The sequence below is a fragment of the Zonotrichia albicollis genome, chromosome 1 (assembly GCF_047830755.1).
Source record: "Zonotrichia albicollis isolate bZonAlb1 chromosome 1, bZonAlb1.hap1, whole genome shotgun sequence".
Classification (NCBI taxonomy): Eukaryota; Metazoa; Chordata; class Aves; order Passeriformes; family Passerellidae; genus Zonotrichia; species Zonotrichia albicollis.
In genome coordinates this window covers 34,292,273-34,311,839 of record NC_133819.1, presented here as the reverse complement: position 1 = coordinate 34,311,839, position 19,567 = coordinate 34,292,273, and the positions used below count along the sequence as shown (strand labels likewise).

At 35.6% G+C, this 19,567-nt stretch overlaps 1 protein-coding gene across 4 annotated transcripts in view; it reads right to left on the bottom strand.

Moving 5' to 3' along the window:
* The window catches only part of TAX1BP1 (Tax1 binding protein 1), a 55,702-nt gene that overhangs the window by 35,064 nt on the left and 1,071 nt on the right, over positions 1–19,567 (bottom strand). For 3 of the 4 annotated variants that reach the window (XM_074537809.1, XM_074537831.1, XM_074537825.1), the window contains exons 2-4: positions 17,491–17,673; positions 4,192–4,294; positions 543–730 (exon numbers count right to left, since the gene is read on the bottom strand). In XM_074537809.1, the coding sequence (XP_074393910.1) occupies positions 543–730; positions 4,192–4,294; positions 17,491–17,667 (468 nt within the window). In that variant the 5' untranslated portion in view covers positions 17,668–17,673. Of the gene's footprint in view, positions 1–542; positions 731–4,191; positions 4,295–17,490; positions 17,685–19,567 lie in introns of all 4 variants that reach the window. The other variant, XM_074537815.1, reaches the window with a different exon arrangement.

Below are 19,567 nucleotides of genomic sequence, written 5' to 3'. Positions count from 1 at the left end.
CTACAAACTGCAACAAGCAGAGGTAAGACACCTTGACTCTGGATATACAAACACAAGACCAATCACAACTCTCTAGCAAAGAATACATTGCATAGAAAACTGCTTTAAATAAAGTAAGAGCCACTCTAATATATTTAGGCACCTGCAATTATTCAGCTCAGTCTCCTGGGCTCTTAACTTGGGCAAAAATAAAAGCATACTGATTCCATAACTGATTCCATAACTCTTTTCCCTTACAAGCACAATGTCACACAAAGGGTATCTTCCCCCCCCTCCAGTTAGTTGGTGACTACACGTGTGAGAGAAGGGCAGCATCTACTCTTATGTTTCTCTGTCCATGCTTAGTGCTATACATTTTTACATCTTGATTTGTTTAACCTGTAAATGTTCTGAACTTCAACCAAATACTACAGAACAAGCCAGAAATATATACATTACACAGACACATGCAGGTCTTTTCCTACTAGTTTTTTCTTCAGTATCTATGATTGTGTGTACATAGTACAAAAAGAAATAGCATTTTAAGAATTTTTGTATCAAACCTCAAGAAGTCCAGCTTTTGTGGTCACCACTAACATATCAGAGTTTCCTTCATCTTCCATAGTGAGCAATTCTTCAACAGGAGAAGAGGTACGAAACTGGAAAGGTGTGCTTGCTCCACGGATTTCTCCTTTGTAAGTCACGTAACAGAACTGATAAAATTCTCCATCATCATTTGGTAGATAATATCCTATCAAAATAAATTCATATTTGAAGAAATATTCTACACAAGCTTACAAGCCTCCATCTGCAGACAGATTACCACATCATGTTTGACTTACAGATTTCATGCTCATTGCCTTCGTATGGCATAAATATCCCACCAAAACAGCAGAAAGGAAAAGTCATCCTACTGAGCAACCTTCATCCCCCAGCAATTTCTACTAGCATTTAAGACAAAGATTAAACAGAGTTAGGCAATAGCTGCTGTAAGAACACATCACCTCACATACATCAGGTAATAGCTGCTGCATATACATTTATGAAACAATCATTGCAATCAGATCCATGAAGTTGCATCATGCCCATATTATCGTGTGACTGCTGTTCAGTCACAGAACAGAGTGTAACTGATTTTTTGGCCTTGAAATACATACACAAGCAAATACAACAGAAAAAGACAAAATAATATGCAATGACAAGACATCGGCAACTTCACCGGGTACCACTTGTACATAGTATTTTGCTGTTGTTTTGGAGGGCAGGGATTTGTGGGACAAACATCCTTTTTTTGCTATTTTTAATGCCAAAGAACAGAAATGTTCTGAATGGGTGACACTAGCTGAAAGATAAGAGCCCAGAGTTTAACAAAGAGCTTATTTTTTAAAATTGAAAACAATTCTTCTAGATTTTACAAGGTAAGAATAAATCCTCTTTCTTGAAGCTATGTAATGGTGCATGGTGAAATCAAATTATTTGAGAATAATTTCTGTGTGACTATCCAACTGAACTGTTGCCCACTGAAGTTTCAAACCTCTTGCACGACCTAGATTCACAGAGTAAGATTTACCAATGTTAAACAATCATTTCAAGAACTACTGACATTTTTACCTTTATTAGTATATTCAAGACCCACACTTTACCCAATTTGATGGTAAGAAAACCAGCTAGTTTTATTCAGAATACTTATTTTTGGATACTGTAGCCAGCCTGCGGATGATACTAACACAATAAACCCTCACCTAGCGTTCAGTCCAGTAGCTGATGTCACCCAATTCAGCTCTTATTTCACCACATTTCTATCTTCTCCCCTTCTAACTTTATCATTAACTTTTCACAACTTTCATTCCAGATTCCTGGAAGTCTTTTCCCAGTACTCTTAGCTACCTTTCCTAGAAATAGTAAAACATTACATTTGCTGTATAGACAACACTTGTATCAAGAACTTCATGATTCCATTAGTCTTATACTTTATTAACAGTCGGTCATGGAATAGTATCTGAATCTCAAAACATCAGGATTCATGCTTTTGGGCCTGGCTACACTTTCCTATATAGCACTGTAGTTCAATTTGCCTGATTCACTGCTTAAGTAAGGTGAAACTATGCAGAAATAAATGCAGAACTATCTACATTGCTGCTTCAGCACATTTCAATATTGGTTCAGACAACCTGATTTTGAAACTACTGTAAGTCTCTTTTCTTGTTCTAACATGTACTGGAGAAACAGATTTCTGATTATTTTCTTCCAGCACAATTACTTGATCATAAAAAAAAACAACCACATTTAACATGCTGCACAACATTTACTATTTAGCTCAGATAATTAAGCTCCTGTAAGCTCTACTGATCTCATCTCAGCAACATTAAAATATCTTGCCAAACACAACCAGGAGACTGTTTGAATGGAGATTCAATCTGGCAGCTCCATAAAAGTGGAGATCTGTCAGGATGGAACATAACAGATGAGACAGAGACACTTGGTCTCTTAATGTGTGGTAAAATTTCTATGTACAAAGGACTGATAATGGCAGTTCTACTGAACAGAACAGTTCTACTCTTCTAGATCATTTCTTGTTTCAGTCCAACCCAATTTCATTTATTCAGTGAACTTTGGCAACTGTAAAAGAAACTAATGATTTCCTTCCACTTTCTACAGAGCACACACACTTTTCAATCAACTTCAAGGTTATGAAATTGTTATCAGATTATCCATGTGGATATGATCATCACTGAAAGCACCAGAATAAAAAAAAGACCTAGCAAGAGAAAGAACTGAACTCACCAAAGCTATCACTATTTGCAGCTTTAATAAGACAACAAGCTAATACAGTCATAATTTCAGGACTTCAATTATTTAATTTTTTATGTTTTAAGCAATAAACACACACACAAAGACTAAGGCCAAGACTAGGAAGTAAATCAGGTAACAGCTGCTGTAAGTAAAAAAGAAGGTAAGATTGTACATAACATTCTGTTTGTATGCAGAAAAGCATTAATTCAGCGGAGATGCTCTTTTCACAAGAAATCTTCAATGTGTGTAGATTTTTGACATTTGTCATCTCCTGTGGCAACAAGTTCTGCATGTTTACTGCGTTATAAAAGTATCATATCTACCTCCATTTTGAACTTGTCAACTTGTCACTTGGTAGCTTACATCCATGGTTCCTATTTTTTTTTGCTATATAGAATGGTTAATTCACTCATGTCATGGATAGCTGATTTTAGAGACATCAGTCACTTCACATTACTTTCCTTGCCCAGCCTGAAAAACCTGGCAGAAGGAAGTCTGGAAGGTCACTTTGTCAGGTTTTCCACTCAAGAGGCTGCTGTCAGCACCTGAGATTACTGTGGCTGTTCTGAAACAACTGTATGGAATTCTCATCCTTCCAAACCAGGAAACCCGCTCAAGAGCTGCACTACTCCCTCATGGTAAAAATGCTCTTCCTAATGTCAGACATAAACTTCTCACGTCATAACCCACAGCTGTTGTCTTTTTTTCTGTTTAAGAAGTATGGCTCTCATCTTTGCAACTCCACACCCTTACAGAGGAGCCATTTCTTAATTTTGATCTCCTTTGTTGCACTTTATTAGACCTGTTTTCAGACTGCATAGGGGAGGGAGAGGGTACAGCTTGCACACAGTGTTGAAAATGTAGTCACACTATAGACTTGTACAGTGGTGTAACATTTTCTGGTTTGTTTCTTAAAAGCCTCAGATATTTCCATCCATTCCTTGCAGCAAAAAGTCCCTTGCAACTCTATGACTTCTCTGAACTTTGATGAAACCACCATCTACACTATTTATTCCTTGACAAGAATCACTTCACATCGATAATGTTTAAGCTCCAGAGACTAAAGACTATATAAAGACACAATGCACTAAGAGAGGCCAAGATTAAAAGGAACCTGCTTATGGTTAAACAAAGTCACTTATTGTATTTTAATAGTTTCCAGCAGAGCTTCTCTATCAGTCATGAAAATCTGCCATTACCTTGTAAAGAACATATTAAGTCATATACTTTTCCTTACAATTTTCCTTGACATCTAAAATAAGACTCAACTTCCCACAGTGAAATGTTGAAAATTATCCTCCAATTTGTCTTTTTTAAACTCCAGAACTGTTATACAATGCTCAGCAGCTAAATGAACCGACAAGTACTTAAAAAGCTGAGTAGGCTGGAAAATACAGAGAGACACTGCCTTATACACACCTTGAAAAGTCAGCACACAGTTAACAGTTGATCCTTCCACATAATTTTCTGGCATAGGTGACCAAAGAAATGTGTAATAATCTCTTGCCGTACTCCAACCAACCTAAAATTAAATAAATCACAAAAAAAGGAATTTTAAAAATTTTAAAAATAGAAAGAGAAAATATTAAACAGAAGAATTTGATATACACAGTTAAGATATCATGGTCTGGCCTTTACGACACACTGTAATACGCATATTTCTTCTTCAAAATGCAATTAAAAGATACTTAACAATGTTTACAAATCAGGAATATTTTAACAAGCATGTCAAAGATTTAGCATTAATTTTATTAAGCTTGTTACCTAAGGCGGTAAATGGGTCTAAGGCAATAAAAGGGTCTATATAAAGTAAAACAGCAGACAGTTTTTACTATATGTTAAACTATTTGGTACATTAATTTTTTTCTATAAAGATACACATTTCTATATTAAAAATACAAAAATATTCATTCCTGATTTTATAATGAAATTTCCTTAGTGTAGGTTCTGCAAATGTTGACTCTTTTGTATCTACAGTCCAACCGGTTCACCAAAAAATAAAACGGAGGAGGGAAAAAAAAGCTTTCTATACTACTGAAAGAACACAATTTACACTTGAATTTTTTTGACAACTTCTGAATGCTAAAGACTAGCATTCCACTGAATGCTAACTCTCTCCTACATACACACTATGTCAGGAAAGAAAAAACACAGATCTGCATGAAAACACAACTCAGCTAAGTCAGCACAGTCTTCTGCAAACTTGAAACCCCCTCTGCTCTCAGAGTTTTCCTAAGAGGGCAGTTCTGCACAGTGGTGAGCCACCGGCACAGGCTGCTCAGAGAAGCTGTGGATGCCCCATCTCTGGAAATGTTCAAGGTCAGACTGGATGGAGCTCTGAGCAACCAGGTCTAGTGAGAGGGGTCCCTGCCCTCAGCAGGAGGGTTGAAACTACATCTTCTTTAACATCCCTTCCAACCCAGGCCATTCTATGAGCCTGTGATTCTAACCCCTGAAGACACATCCCAACAGGCCTGAAATACATTCAAATAAACCTGAAAGCCAAAGCAACTACTGTAAAGCAATGGATATTAATAACAGCATAATGGTAAAGGAAAAGAAGAGATATATCTGATTTATTCCACTGATGAAATAAAAATCCCAAAATCTTATGTAATGCTAGGTGTCAAACAGCTTATCAGTAACTGAGAATACTGTCATAGAAGAATTAAGGTATAGAAAGGGAATAAACTGTTTCCCAATTTTTATCAGGTAAGACTGTATCAAGAGGAAGAAGAAAAAACCAAATATCCACACACAAAAACCACACAACCAAGAAAAGATTAAGTTAACAATCGTGATTTTCATTCCTTCAACAGACAACATTTCCAAACTCCAGGTTTAGAACTCCTTCTTTACAAAGAATACATTTCAATGGTGTAATTTAAAACAGCTGGGGTTTTAAAGGAATTTTCAATTAAAAAAGAAAAAAAAGGAGAATTTGTTTAGATAGGCAAAGAGAATATCAGAGGCAAAAGTAATTCAATAGCAAAGCAGCAATTATATATGTATATAGGCATACATTTCATGTATGCAAATTAATACACAGCATTAATTTTAAAAATTCTGAATAGATTATTCCATAGATATCCATTCACTTCTTCACTTTTTATTAAGAAGTATAGAAGAAACTAATGTTGAAGATGATGAAGACTTTTTTATATTCTAAAAAATATAAACACAGATTAACAACAGTGAAACTAGATTAAATCCTCATTACTTTTGTAAGGCAACACTTATTGAAGAGAAGCAGAGCAGATGCTCAACACATCCACTAGAATGAAATCATCTACCAGATCTTAAGCCTATTCCTAGCAAAAAAGACTTCTATGATATCCTCTATCAAGCAGCTTTTTAAAATGTCAATGAAATGAGACTTCCTGGGGTTGTTGTTCCCACACTTTTAAATATCTCAGAAACAACATGGAAAACTCTTCCAGTAACTTGAAGGTAGTAAAAGCAATTTTTTCTCGACAAAAGTTCACAGGAAACATTTCGCAAATTTTCACATTAGTCATGTCTTCAAATCCAACTCAGATGTTACTACCTTTTTTTTTTCTGAAATTGCTTTTACTTCAGAAAAGAGAAGCATATATCATTATTTGCTGTCCTAAACTAAAGCACACTGCTTTCTAAATTTAGCTCTTGGTGAGTGAAAAGTCAACATGATCTTTTTCGTTTCAGAAAAGAAACTAAATTATCACTGTACAGAACTGAAATAATATTTTTATCTGTTAAAAACCAGAATATGCACACACTGCTTCTAATGTTATTTTCAGGACTAAAGTAACTTTCTTCCTTCTGATAATTAACACTGGAAAACAGAGAAGAAACAAAATGTTCACACAGCGAACATAAACATGAAAATAAACAGTTTATTCCTGGAATTCCATCTTTTTATATTTTTCTTAGATATCACATATTGATTCATAAATTTAGTGATTTATCCTGAAACCAAAAGTTATTTTTATCAATACTCTACCTTTAGTAGTAATCAACAAAAGGGGTTTTTTTAGTCATTTAAAACTTTAGCCATACTGATACAAACAAAAGAATTACATAGAAAACAAGTAACTCTCCTGGTCTGTTTCTCAGCAGGTGCTGTATTTTTAAGTATAACTGTAATCTGTGGGCTGCTGTTAAAGAGAAAATTGTGACACATCAAGAGCTAGCAGGGAATACCCAGGGAAGTTTACCCCACAAGTACTTTCTGTAACAATTCCCCACATTTCCTGTCATCCATCATCTCCTTCCCCTGGTGAGGCATCCTGTCTTACACACTTACGATCACGACAATTCCATCCTTTCTCAATGGGCACCAGCAAGATATCAGCAGGTGTGCATTGCCCAACAGCTCTTATCATTGCACAGAATTTGAGATAATTAGGGTTTTCCCTGCTACATGTGGGACGTGTCAAAACGTGACAATGCAGAGAAGGAAGTATGAAAAAATGTCATCTTCCTCACAGCTTAATACATTTCAAAAGGGGAAGGTGAGTATTCTGCAGCAAAGCAAATTAACTTAGGAACATTTTTCAACATCCTTCCTACATAACAATAAATATAGTTAAATTTCACTGGGTTATTTCTTAGATGGCACAAGCAAGGACCAAAGCCACATAATGATATGATGAGAATAAAATAAAAACAAATTTAAGTAATCCATGTTTTAGGTGTAGGATGTAGGTATTTTTTTAAAAAATCTGTTATTTTATCAACAGGTTTTAACACATTTTCACTTTAGTACTTTGTATCTTTTGTCAATATTCTCTTTAATAAGCATAGTATGGAGTACACAGTGGTTCCAAACTACAAAATACTATACCTACATACATACATATACATAGTCATAAGCTTCTCTGTGGCAACAGATTATACTATCACAGATACAAGACTTTAGCACACACTCAGTGGCTCAGCAGTGATTTAAATGTGATCTTTGACATAGACATTTCTTTCAGCTCAGAAAGAAAACCAATAGATGTCTAAACTTTAACTAGGGTTAAAACTATATGAATAAAATTTAACACTGCTTAAGAGAAAGTAAATAAAAATTGAGAAACTAAACTAGTGGCAAAAGCTATGAAGGAAATCAACAAAAAGTGAAAAATATGAAAAGAAGATGGGAATGGTCATCAGCAGCTCCACAGTGAGTTTATATGATAAATAAAACCCTGTAGCTTTGGAAGCAAAACAAAGAGCACCCTCAGAAACATCAGGCATATTAGCTTAGAAAAATGGTTTCATTTCAGAATCAGAAAAGCTAGACTATTTGTCTTACTGCTGATGATACCAACAAAACCTACTACTAATAATATAGACCATCTTCTAGGTTAGTCTCTGAAATGGGAGAGGAGTCCAGATCTCCACAAGAACCCACTCGATGCAAACACCTTACCTGTACTACAGCGACAGGAGGGAAATGTAAAATTGTCAGGTCGATAAGAACAAGAGTTTGACTATTTCAACTGCCAAAACAGCTGATATAACTAACACTGAGCACCTCTTCTCAAGAAAACATAATATTGAAAACAAACAAATGCTTGTTAGAATGATTTGAAAATTTCATTCCTGCATTTGAAATTCAAAACAATGAAAAAAAGCCACTGAGAGAAATTAAGTCCATTATAAAAATATATTTAAAGTAAGTCTTCAATAATATTGTATAATTTCTCATTTCCTTAATTTATTAAGCAAGTTCTAAAAATTTATGAAAATAATGAATATTTATGAAGCTCCAAACATATTTATTTACTTTAATAATTAGAACTTAACAGCTGTTAAAACACAGAAACAGGGGAAAGATGTGGAAACCCACACTTAATTCTTGTTGAAGACTCATGTGAAGTTAACAGATCTATTTTGGTACGAAGAACACATTCTTAAACCAAAGTTAAAGTTAACTTTACATATCAGTTGAAAAAAAACAACCAACCAAAAAAACCCACCATCAAAAGCAAAAACACAATCAACAAAAAGTCAACTACAAACATGAAACCAAGTTCCAGTCAAAATATAAAATATGTACTGATGCACAGTAGTACTGTCTTGCTATCAGAAATCTTAAGTAAATGTAAAATTTATATAGGACACACTGAGAAATTTTCTCTGAGCCAGGAACAGCAAAACAGGCACAGTTTATTAGTCCAACTTAAAAACCTGGCACAAGCCATGACAACCATTACAACATCCACATTCAAGCACACACACACTGCAAATTATAGAACTCCAACATAAAACCTTCTGAAGTTCAGAGGAGAAAAATGAAGAATTACCTGTCAAACAACACTCACTACACTTAACTCATTGTGAAGCCTGAACTCAGGTTCATCATCTGATGAGCACAGCAGCCATCTGCAGTGACTTACTGTGCTGATACCAATACTTTTTTAAGAATTCACTGCAAACTCTGAAAACATTTTGCTCAGAGTTCAAAAGTCAAAAAATAGAAACATTCTTATTTCTCAGTCAAAAGAGCACATTAAGACTTAGATGATGTAACTTCCCAATAGCAACAGAAAGAAAAACATCCATTTTACAACTGAGTTAGACATAAAGCATCTCCTACTCAATACATTCTTCTATATTCTCTACATTTAATTCTTTCAAACGCCACTCTGAAATACATTTTTAAATTAGATAGCTGTGAATAAATGCAAACATTCTTGCTTTCCTTCCAGAAGTTAACCAAGAGATTAACAATCCAGAACCCAAATCCTATTTTCACCTTCTCAGCCATGTTTTTAAACCAAAACACGACTACACGTCATTTATACCACAAAAAAATGTCATATCCAAATCAGGTTATTATGTACAATGTATAACTGAAACCTCCCTTAATTTAATTTTCCCTCCATAAAATTGAAAGCTTTAATAGACTATTACAGAGTAATACACTTACGATATTTCTATCTCCTACTTTCAAGCAAAAAGATTTATTTCTATTTAGGACATCATAAAGACTTTTCAGTCATATAAACCAACTCAGTAGCCACGGTGGAAATGCTGAAGTCTAGTAAAGATTAAGAGCCCAGCACAAAGCACTTTGCAATTTGGTTGGGCAAGTAGGGACAACTCAACTGTCCCATAATACTCACACTAGACAGGTTTTCCTTCAACTCACAAACAGACATGTAGTCATCACAGAAGTTTTTTCTTCTTCTATGCTGCCCCACAGATACAAGCTCCCTTCTTACTGCAATGTCACATCACACAGTGAGATTAGCTTTCCCATATTTACATTTCACCCACAGTATGTTTCAGCAGAATAGCTTGAAGAAAATTTGCCAAAAAAAAAAAAGGGGGAGGATGAGGGAGGGAGCATAAATAGGGAGCGCCTCCCTGTATAGCAATAATGAGTTATCCAATATCTACCTGAGGGAAAACAATAACCATTTTATTTCACTGTATCTCCTTCAACTCTCATCTGGTTCACCTTACACAGAATGTAAGCTCTTCTATGGCAAAAGCTCTACCTTACAACTCCACAGTGTTTGCAGTGTAAAAATTATTTCCAGCTTTGTTTTCATTTGTTGAGTTTCAGATGAACATGGAAAATAAATTTTTTCTGATTTTCCATTTTGTTAAATTTCCTTCCTTTCATAATTGCTTAGTAAAGTCAATCGATTCCATCTGCAGGCAAAGTGCCTTAAAGAAAGACCATCAGCATGGGAGGCTCATTTGGCATTTTGTTCCCTGGCCTCAGAAGGCTGTTACACAGCTGAAAGAACAGCAGTGTTCATTCTGCTATATTAACAGTGCCTGACCCATCTACACAGCATCCACAAGCCAAAGAAGCAAACCTTTCTTTGGAAAACACTTGTTTAGCTGAACCAATTTGGGCATAATCAGCAGATCAGCAGGCCTTTACTGTAGATACCTAATTACGATCCAATTTTTTTAAAAAATCACACCAAAAACCCCACGACAAAATTTATCAGAGTAAAAATTAAGCCCTTTTTCTAATTTAAATTACATAGCTGAGAAAGTAATTTGGCAAAGCATCCTAAGTACTACAAGAAGATAATGTGCTACCTCTGAAAGAAGCAAAATTACAGACAGTAGATAAGGTTCTGGATGGATGTTATACAGTTTTATTATTACTGACAATAAGTCAGCAGCCTTGCCATGTTTCACATGGTAAGAGACACTTACTTTGCCACAAACTACAGACAGGACAGATGTCTAAGCAAAACACCACTGGGACCAGTATCATAGGAAGAGATTTCTCCAAGCAGGCTTGGTTTGGCCATAACCCTGAGTAAAGTAATGCTATTTGAAAGTGACAGCAATGTCTGTGCTACTGCAGCGCATAATCTACAACCGGCAGCTACAAACACCAAATTCCTCTAAACAACTAGCAGATAGGAAAATAAAAACATCTGGGTACAGTGAAGCTTGTACCAGCCAAAATTACTGAGAGTTAATGATGACTGTTAACACTGATATGCCTTTGATGCAATAGACTTTTGAACACAGGCATCATCAGCAAATAATGGCATTTACATAGCAACTCTGAAAGAATCACACTGTACAAAAATTTCAGAACATGGACATAAGGAAAAGTACTCATTTAAGTATTAAATAAGTTACACTGTAGTAACATTCAGGCATAGACATTTCAAAAGAAGTAAGCAAAGTCAATCCTTGAGGGTTTCAATATGTCTGTAATCACCTTATACCACATGCAACCTTGAATTAGCCAAGATGCTTAAGCCTTCACTTCAGACATGACCTTGCTACTCACACTGGGATTAAAATCAGTTACACAACAGGAGCCCCAAGGTTGTGACATTCTTGGGTAGAAGATGGCTGCAAAGTATTCTAGATTCTTTATGAAAGGCTGTAATCTCAAAATGCTCTCTCAGTCCCATACCTGAAGAAGTCCATCTCTGTTCAATGTTACAAACACTTACATTAATTTGGACTATTGCAAACATATCGTATTTGTTGCAGTATCAAGGTACTATCAGGATCCTAAGTTATGATCATCTTTTGTTGGTTATATTTCTACCTCACAGCTCAGAGGAATGTGTTAAAATGACATTGACAGAGCGCCTAGACCATAGGATCAACTTCCTCTACTAGGTATAAATCAAAATAAATATAGAAACAACATGAATTCCCTAAAAGTAAACCTGTTACATATGTAAACTACTGTCCAAAAAAAAGTATGACAGATCAAAGAGTAACAAAGCTACTGTTTACTTAAAGAGATAAGCATGAAAATGCATTTTGAAAGAACAGGTGGGGCTTAAGTGAACTACTCCCCTGCTACCATATCTCATGAGAACTATCAATTAGCACAGTCTTTTATCTCAAAATTATTACCAGCTACTGGCTACTTTGTTATGCCAATTCTACAACCTACCAAACCAAATAATTTTAGAAAATTATTGACACTTGGAAAAAAAAAAGTTAAAATTTTTTGTCAAAGGCAACATCACATAAAACTGGATTATCACTCTCTTCACCTCATATAGAAACAGCAAGTAATGTTGCCAGGGACTTTCTTTTTTATGCCAAGTACTATTTACTAGTCTTTCCAAAGAAAGTAAACCAGAAACCAACAGAATCACTCTAATTCACAGATAAAGCAATTCCCAAAAACATTCTGAATTCCAACAGTTCTTTTCCCAGCTATTTTAACAACAGGACATACTGTGCACTGCACATTCCTGTAAATATCATGGCCAGCTGTGCAGTGATGATTCCATGCCAGAAAAATGGTATTTCTGTATGCATGTGGCAAATAACACATCCAGATGTTTTGTACTTCAGAATGTAATCTGTATGGAAATAATTGTTGCTCAAGTTACCAATCTACAGCAAAATCAGGATATTGAAATGACTCACACAAGCTATACTATTATTTGCAGTCCAAAAGAGACTAAATAACCCAGAATACTATTCAAAGATACAGCTGGATTGCCTTGATAAAACGCAAACACCAAGTTGTTTCTCAAATCTTAATCAAATACAGTGTTAAACTGTGTTACAAAGGTTTTTGACCACAGACAATTTAATTCTGAGATCTTCTATAAATAAGGACATTGAAAGGACAGAAATTAAGTTGCTTACAAACACAGGCACTGCACTGATGCACAAACAGTAACTCAGATGTGGCCTTGTAAGCACTGAGTACTCTCTCTGAGCAAGAGGTACTTTTTGCGTTCAATAAGTTGCTAAGATCTTCCAAATTCTGGTTACTCAGTTGTTCCATATGTTAGGTTGCCAGAACATTGGTTCTCCATTTTTAATGTTTAATTGTGAATATTAAAAACATAAAAATTAAGAAAGAAATTATTTTCTTTTCTTCTCTACAGGTACGCTGAGACAGTCAGTATCAAAGCATGCCTACAACTAGTCAATATCCTAGAAGAGTGGTAATGTAGATTACTTAGAAAAATGTACCAACTAAGGAACAGAAAAGTTTTGATGGAATAGTTAATTAATGACACAGCAAGACCAAAGTCACTAACATAACAGATGTAAGACTGATTATGCACTGATATTGCAGGTCATTCCAGCATGCTGGTCTCAACTAAATTATATCTTTAGAAATTCACAAAATATTATGATATACCTCACAAACACCTACACCTTTAACACCATTCTCTTGATGCAATATCTTTATAATGCCCACAAGAGCCCTTCCTTGTGCCTTTAAGATGTGGAGTAAGCCAGCTTGTCTTGTACACTGAACATCTGACAGCCCTATTTGCAGACGTGCTCCAGACAAAGAGGTAGGCACTGCTTCCTAGAAACCAAGCAGGCTTTTCAAACACTTCTGCAAATCTGGACATTATGTATTAATAATGCAAAAAATATCACTCAGCCATATGATTATTTTATTTTATAGTCATGAGATGTAGACTTCCCTTGCCGGAAATTAGGACTACCTACAGACAGGCCAGTTTTGCAACCAGATGCAGCGCACATATTCATTATTTTTCCTCATTTCAAAGGTTTAGATTTGGGTTACATTAAAGGCTCTCCAGATTCTGATTAACCAGAGATGAGCAGAAACAAATACAGAGGTCTTGGATCCCTCTAGGAATACAGACCTCCTATGAAATCAATCAAGGATGGCAAGTCTTCTCACCTGCGATTCCACACTAGGAACCATCAGGTTATTCTGCACAGAAACCCTCAGTAGAGGGAAAGCTGATCTCAAATTCTAGCTCCTGTAAAACTGCATGAAGAGGAACTCAGGCTCTGGATGGCCATGCCAAATACTACACCAGTACTTATCAGAAAAAAATGCCTTTTATTTTCATGGTAACACACAAGGACATAACTGACCAAGACCTTAAAGTACTTGATTACGGGTGACTCTCCAGAATATCCTAAAAACAAAAAAACACAGAGCAGCAACGACAGACTTGAAGACTGAGTCACAACTTGCATTTGACTCCTCTCCTGTAGGGGACAAGTAATAAAAATAAACACAAAACCAATAAAAAATGCATATGCAGAACTTCTGCTCTAAAGGATATTATCTTCCTTATTGCACTTCGCACATCTCCCAGTTTTTGTCAGACATCCAATCCCAGAATTAGTGTATGCATTTAGATGCATTTAGTTTGTAAAAAAACTGGCACATCTGAAATAATTCTCCTATATGCAACATTACTCTTTCAGTTTATGAACACTGGCTCCTTCTTTTTCTAAGCAATAGAAAATTACTTGCCTGGGAACAGTTTTAAATCTGTTACTGCCACCACAAAGAGCCTTCTGCTCATTATTACTTAAGTTCAACATTTAGCAACTTACACTGGGAACAAAAAAAACCCTCACATTTCACCTACAGCATATGCAGAGAAGCTGGTAGAGTCTTAACTTTCATAACTTCAAGTAAGCTGCTGTTAAGAAGAAAACTCTAAAAAAGTTTGAAAAAGAAGCTTCAACTGTCAATTCCGTATTAAGCAGCCATACCAATAAAGCAAGCAATAGCCCTTCCCATATACACCTTCCCAGACCCCTTGTTTCCATCACAGTGACACCAGCACAGCTGCCCATTGCACCACACCATGATCAAATCAAGAACCAAGTCAGTTACGAAACAAGAGGGTAAAAGCAGAGGGAGGAGGCTGGATTTTCCTGGCAGATCATCCTACTGATCCATTTCACTGCACAGCTGCACTAACAGCTGGACAAGCAAAACAAATGCAACAATATAAGGATATATATGACCAATATTAACTCAAGACATCATTGTTGCTGAAGAAAAGCACACATATCCTAAATAAAAACCATTCACTTAAAAAGGTACCTAATTTTTTACCTAAGGTTTTTTCAGTTCAATAAAAAAAAATCTTATCCAGCCAGTAGAGCAAACAAGACAGAATACTGCTGAAGCCACTGACCCCAAAAATTCAACAAAAATCAACATTATAACCAAAAACAACAATGCTCACAGAGCGCAGGAAGAATTTTACTTCGTATTTATTTTCCACACCAATCTGAAATTACCACTGTTTGTTGGCGTTTTTGGCTGAGGTTTCTATTTTTATTTTTTTTAACTAGGTGCCTTTTTCCTCTGTCCACTATTCACTATTACAACACTAGTTACCTTCTGTGCAATTTCAGGCAAAGATTTCAGATTTGTTTTCTAAGCAACTTATGCACTTCTAAAGGACAAAGCGAACTTTATTCCCTCTACATGAACAGTCTGTGAAATGACACTGAGTTCTCTCACAGAAATCCCACTTTCACTGCTCACCAGCCAATACTGAAGATCATTAATTACTGTTCTCATAACTAGTCAAGATTTTTTTTTTTAATTATAGGCTCAATTTGCTAGCCATGCATTGCAACTTTCATATGTGTTTAAGAGAAGTAAATGGTAAAACCCCTTTCTGCTTTCATTAAGTTTCAAGCCACCTCCAGGTGCTTTTTTACTTTGCTCATGAACAATCAATTCTCTAGAAGTCACTCATTTTTACATTCAGATCACAGTACAACTTCTATTATCTATCCCAAGATGACTAGGTTTTCATAGTTTATTTTACTGCAAGCATTACACATACATATTTGTAGACATAGATATAGTTGGACAGCTGGGTCTATTTAACTCAGTGTACTGTAACAATACTAAGTATATTCATAACACTTAGTGTAAGCTGATATAACCACTAAAAGACAGCCATTTTTATTCTTGCCATCTTGCAATGCTTCCTCCCCTTATACTGATGTGAATCAGGCAAACTGGAAATTTAGTTGGGGAATTCCATTTTAAAAATCTAGTCACAAAACACTGGTCTTAACCTCAGTCTGATTCGCCACACAAGATCTCGTTTCACATGAAGAGGAAGCACAAGAAACAAGCCACCCTGCATTAAAGATGTTTCTTTGAACAGTAGCACTACCTTATCCCAGCTTAACATGTTCCTCAAACGACTGCCAAAGTATTACCTGCCTCTCTTAAAGTAGAATAAAGCAGAATGTCAATAGTTTAAGAAAACTATCATCACAGCCAAGATGAAATCAGATACCTGTACATTGCACACAGCACTTTGTGTAATCACTGAAACACTGTTTCCCAACTTCTTTTTTCTTTTACCTAATTAGTAATTCTAGAGTCCTGCCTGATTGCCTCCCTCACTTAGGCCAACAGACAAAGCCATTATATTTGCATTTCAGTAATTTCAAGATGCTTACACACAACATAAACAGAACCAACTAAAAAGTTTTGATAAAGAGGGTTTTTACATTTCATGAATGCCATGAACTAAACATTCAAGTGTTTTCCCAGTTACATATTTGTCAAAACTTTGGAAATAAGACACCTGTCTAACAGGGAAATGTGCCTGTTGGTAAGCCAATGCCTCCCTGGTACAATTTAGTAACTATACAGTCACTGTACATTGCATTAAAAACACTTCTGCTTTGTTACACAGCACAGAATTTCTATACTGCAGAGGAGTAATTTAGCTTGAATAAAGACTCACAATCTGCAGATTACAACAAAGTCAATCGTTTACATTCTTAAACAGTGAACTGAGCTCTACAGGAAAAGTGTTCCAGTAACAAATCAGTCTGTCACCCTTCTCACCTCCCCACTGCCTAAGCATCACTTCATTAAAGCCTGAATCAAAACTTCTCTTAAATAAAATGCAAATAAAGAATTTAAACATCATCTATTAGGACCTATACTAACAAAGACAGACAAATCAATGTCTTAAACAGAAGTAGATATAAGCATTAATCAACTTCTAATCCCATAAATGAAGCTTTACTAACCTTTGAAAGTATCTCCAAATATCTTTTTTCCAAGGATCTGTTTTGAATAATTTTAGTGATCTATACTGTTCAGCCTGTTCTAGCAATAAAAATTAGTCAGAGGTGTGGGTCAAGTTATCTCCAGCTTAGTTTTCATTCTTTGCGCGCATATTTCACACACAGTATCACATTCTTCACTCAGTCCTGTTCACAACGTCAATCTGTAACCACACATCTCTTCTCAAATAATTTCCATTTAATTCTGCAATTCTGCATACATTAAGCCTCTTTATTCCAGCAGACTTACAGCTGGACTCACACCTTTAGTTTTGGTCTCCAGTTTAGTCTTTGTTACAAAACTAACACTAACAGCAGGAACCAATACATCACTTAAGTGATGTTCAACTTAAAAGCTTACTGTTGTTGAGATTTATTTTAACTTGCAAGAGAGCGAGCAAACATTTCAAAAACAGCAATAGAACAAGCATAACTTACCTTGAAAATACCAACCCAGTCCTTCTGATGAGGATGGATAAACTGGGTCAGAGTGTAGTGACATTCAAGATGTGTGTTTGGAAGGTAACTTTTCGCGACATTTTGAAAAATCACGTGTGCAAAATTGGAGGTCTGCAAAGTGCTAGCTGAAGATGGAACTTCTTGAAAGGATGACATGGTTACCTGTAACAAAACTGCAGAAGTTATTACTTGAACATAGTGGAAAAACCAGTGAAGTTACAAAAATTAATCTAGTTGAAATACATATGACAGAAAAACCTAACAATTAGTTCTCCTGTTCTGAAAACAGAGAGCCATAGACTAAATTCACCAAAGTGCATTGCCTCAGCATCTCTCCAAAACAACCACCTCTCAGAATAAAAAGAGCAATCATTTCAGCAATGGCATCAAGATGGAGAGAAAGCATTGCTTCGCTGAATGCTCCCAGTATTGTATCTCAGTGTCAGAAAGTGGAAAATAAAAGCAGTGGTGTGAAAACAAAGCAGGGTTCTAACTTAATGAAAGAGTCTTAATGGTTCTAGACATGCTAAAGAAGAACAACAGTTCCATAGTTTCCCTGCTTTAAACTTCTCTCAAATCTGTACTGCTCAGTCCTTTTCACAGCATTTTTACACAAGAAGTTTTTCCTCCCCTCTCAGTAAAAGTATCTCAGTTCCATTTTAAGATATTTTTTAAAATAAGAACGTTTATGTAAACAAGAGGGTTTTGTTTGGGCTGGCTTTTTTCCCTACTTTAAGAGTTTAGCAGTCTGTGGGCATCTTTTACTATTGTCACTGCAACACATACTTCGGTGTTTAGCTTCATTACCATAAACAATGGCCTGCATTGATAGCAGGAACACTGAGGTATGCATGCAGTTGGAGGGATTAACACTAATCAGTTGGACTGCAAAAGCTTTTAATCGTGCTTTCCATTCACCACCTCATTCGGGATACACAGTGCTACAAACCACAGTAACACAAGATGCTTCACGAGCAGAACAAGAACATCCCTTCCTCAGATTTGACAGTATCTGCCAAAAATAGAATATATGCAAGCAAGAAGTTTCAAGTGTCTGACTCTATTGTATAATCAAAATTTTGTCAAAGCATTTGATATTAGGAGGATTAGGGCCTCATGTATCAGACATTTCTGGAAGATGAGCTATCCTGTTCTTTCAATTGCTGTTGAAGTAATTTTATACCCACCAAGCACGGTCATACCTTGAAAGAGGTAACTGCCAAGTGTGTGACATAATATATTACTTTCATTGAAGATACATGTGGAAACCAAAACCAAAACGAGAGAGGTCACTCACTGCAAGCCTCAAGTAGTTCAAATATGAAAATGTTTTTGAGTACCTTCTATGTTTTTGTGTACCTCCTATAGCCTTTTAAAATTTCACCAGTTAAAAAATAAGTAGTAAAACTTGTGCTTTCTGAGACAAACTGCACTCTAAAGTAAACACATATCCATCATCCAAAACAAGGAAAAGGTAAATACAAGGTGGGTTTTTTTTAGTTTTAAGCCATCAATATTTTAAGGTTATTACTGCTCAACTTAGAGTACTACATGAATTACATAGAGCCACGACATTATTTTAATGTATCAGATGTTAAATAAAAAACAATCTTCTATACTGACCAACACAGGTCACAAAATAAAACACAAAGCTTGTGAGTATTAATAGATATAAAAGAAAAAAAAAGAACTTCCACAAGAAACTGAGTAAAGATCAAAACACAGTTTTCTAGAGACAACAAGGTACACAATAAATCTTATGAGTTATGTAGCTTCAGTCCAGAATAGGAAATGTTACAGCACAGTAAAATCCTGAAAACTCCCACACATCTCAAAACAGAAGCATCCCTCAATTTCACTCTGAACTATAAATGGTATGCATCAGCAATTTCTATAGTTCTAATAGAAAAAGAATAACCTTAGTTATTTTCAATTGCAACCAATTAATTCATTTTTGGTAATTTAGTAGCTTAGCCAAATAACATTGACATTAAATAGTGTATTTAATTTTCATTAGGTAGAATAAGTACAAAAAGAGTAAACACAGCATTAATAA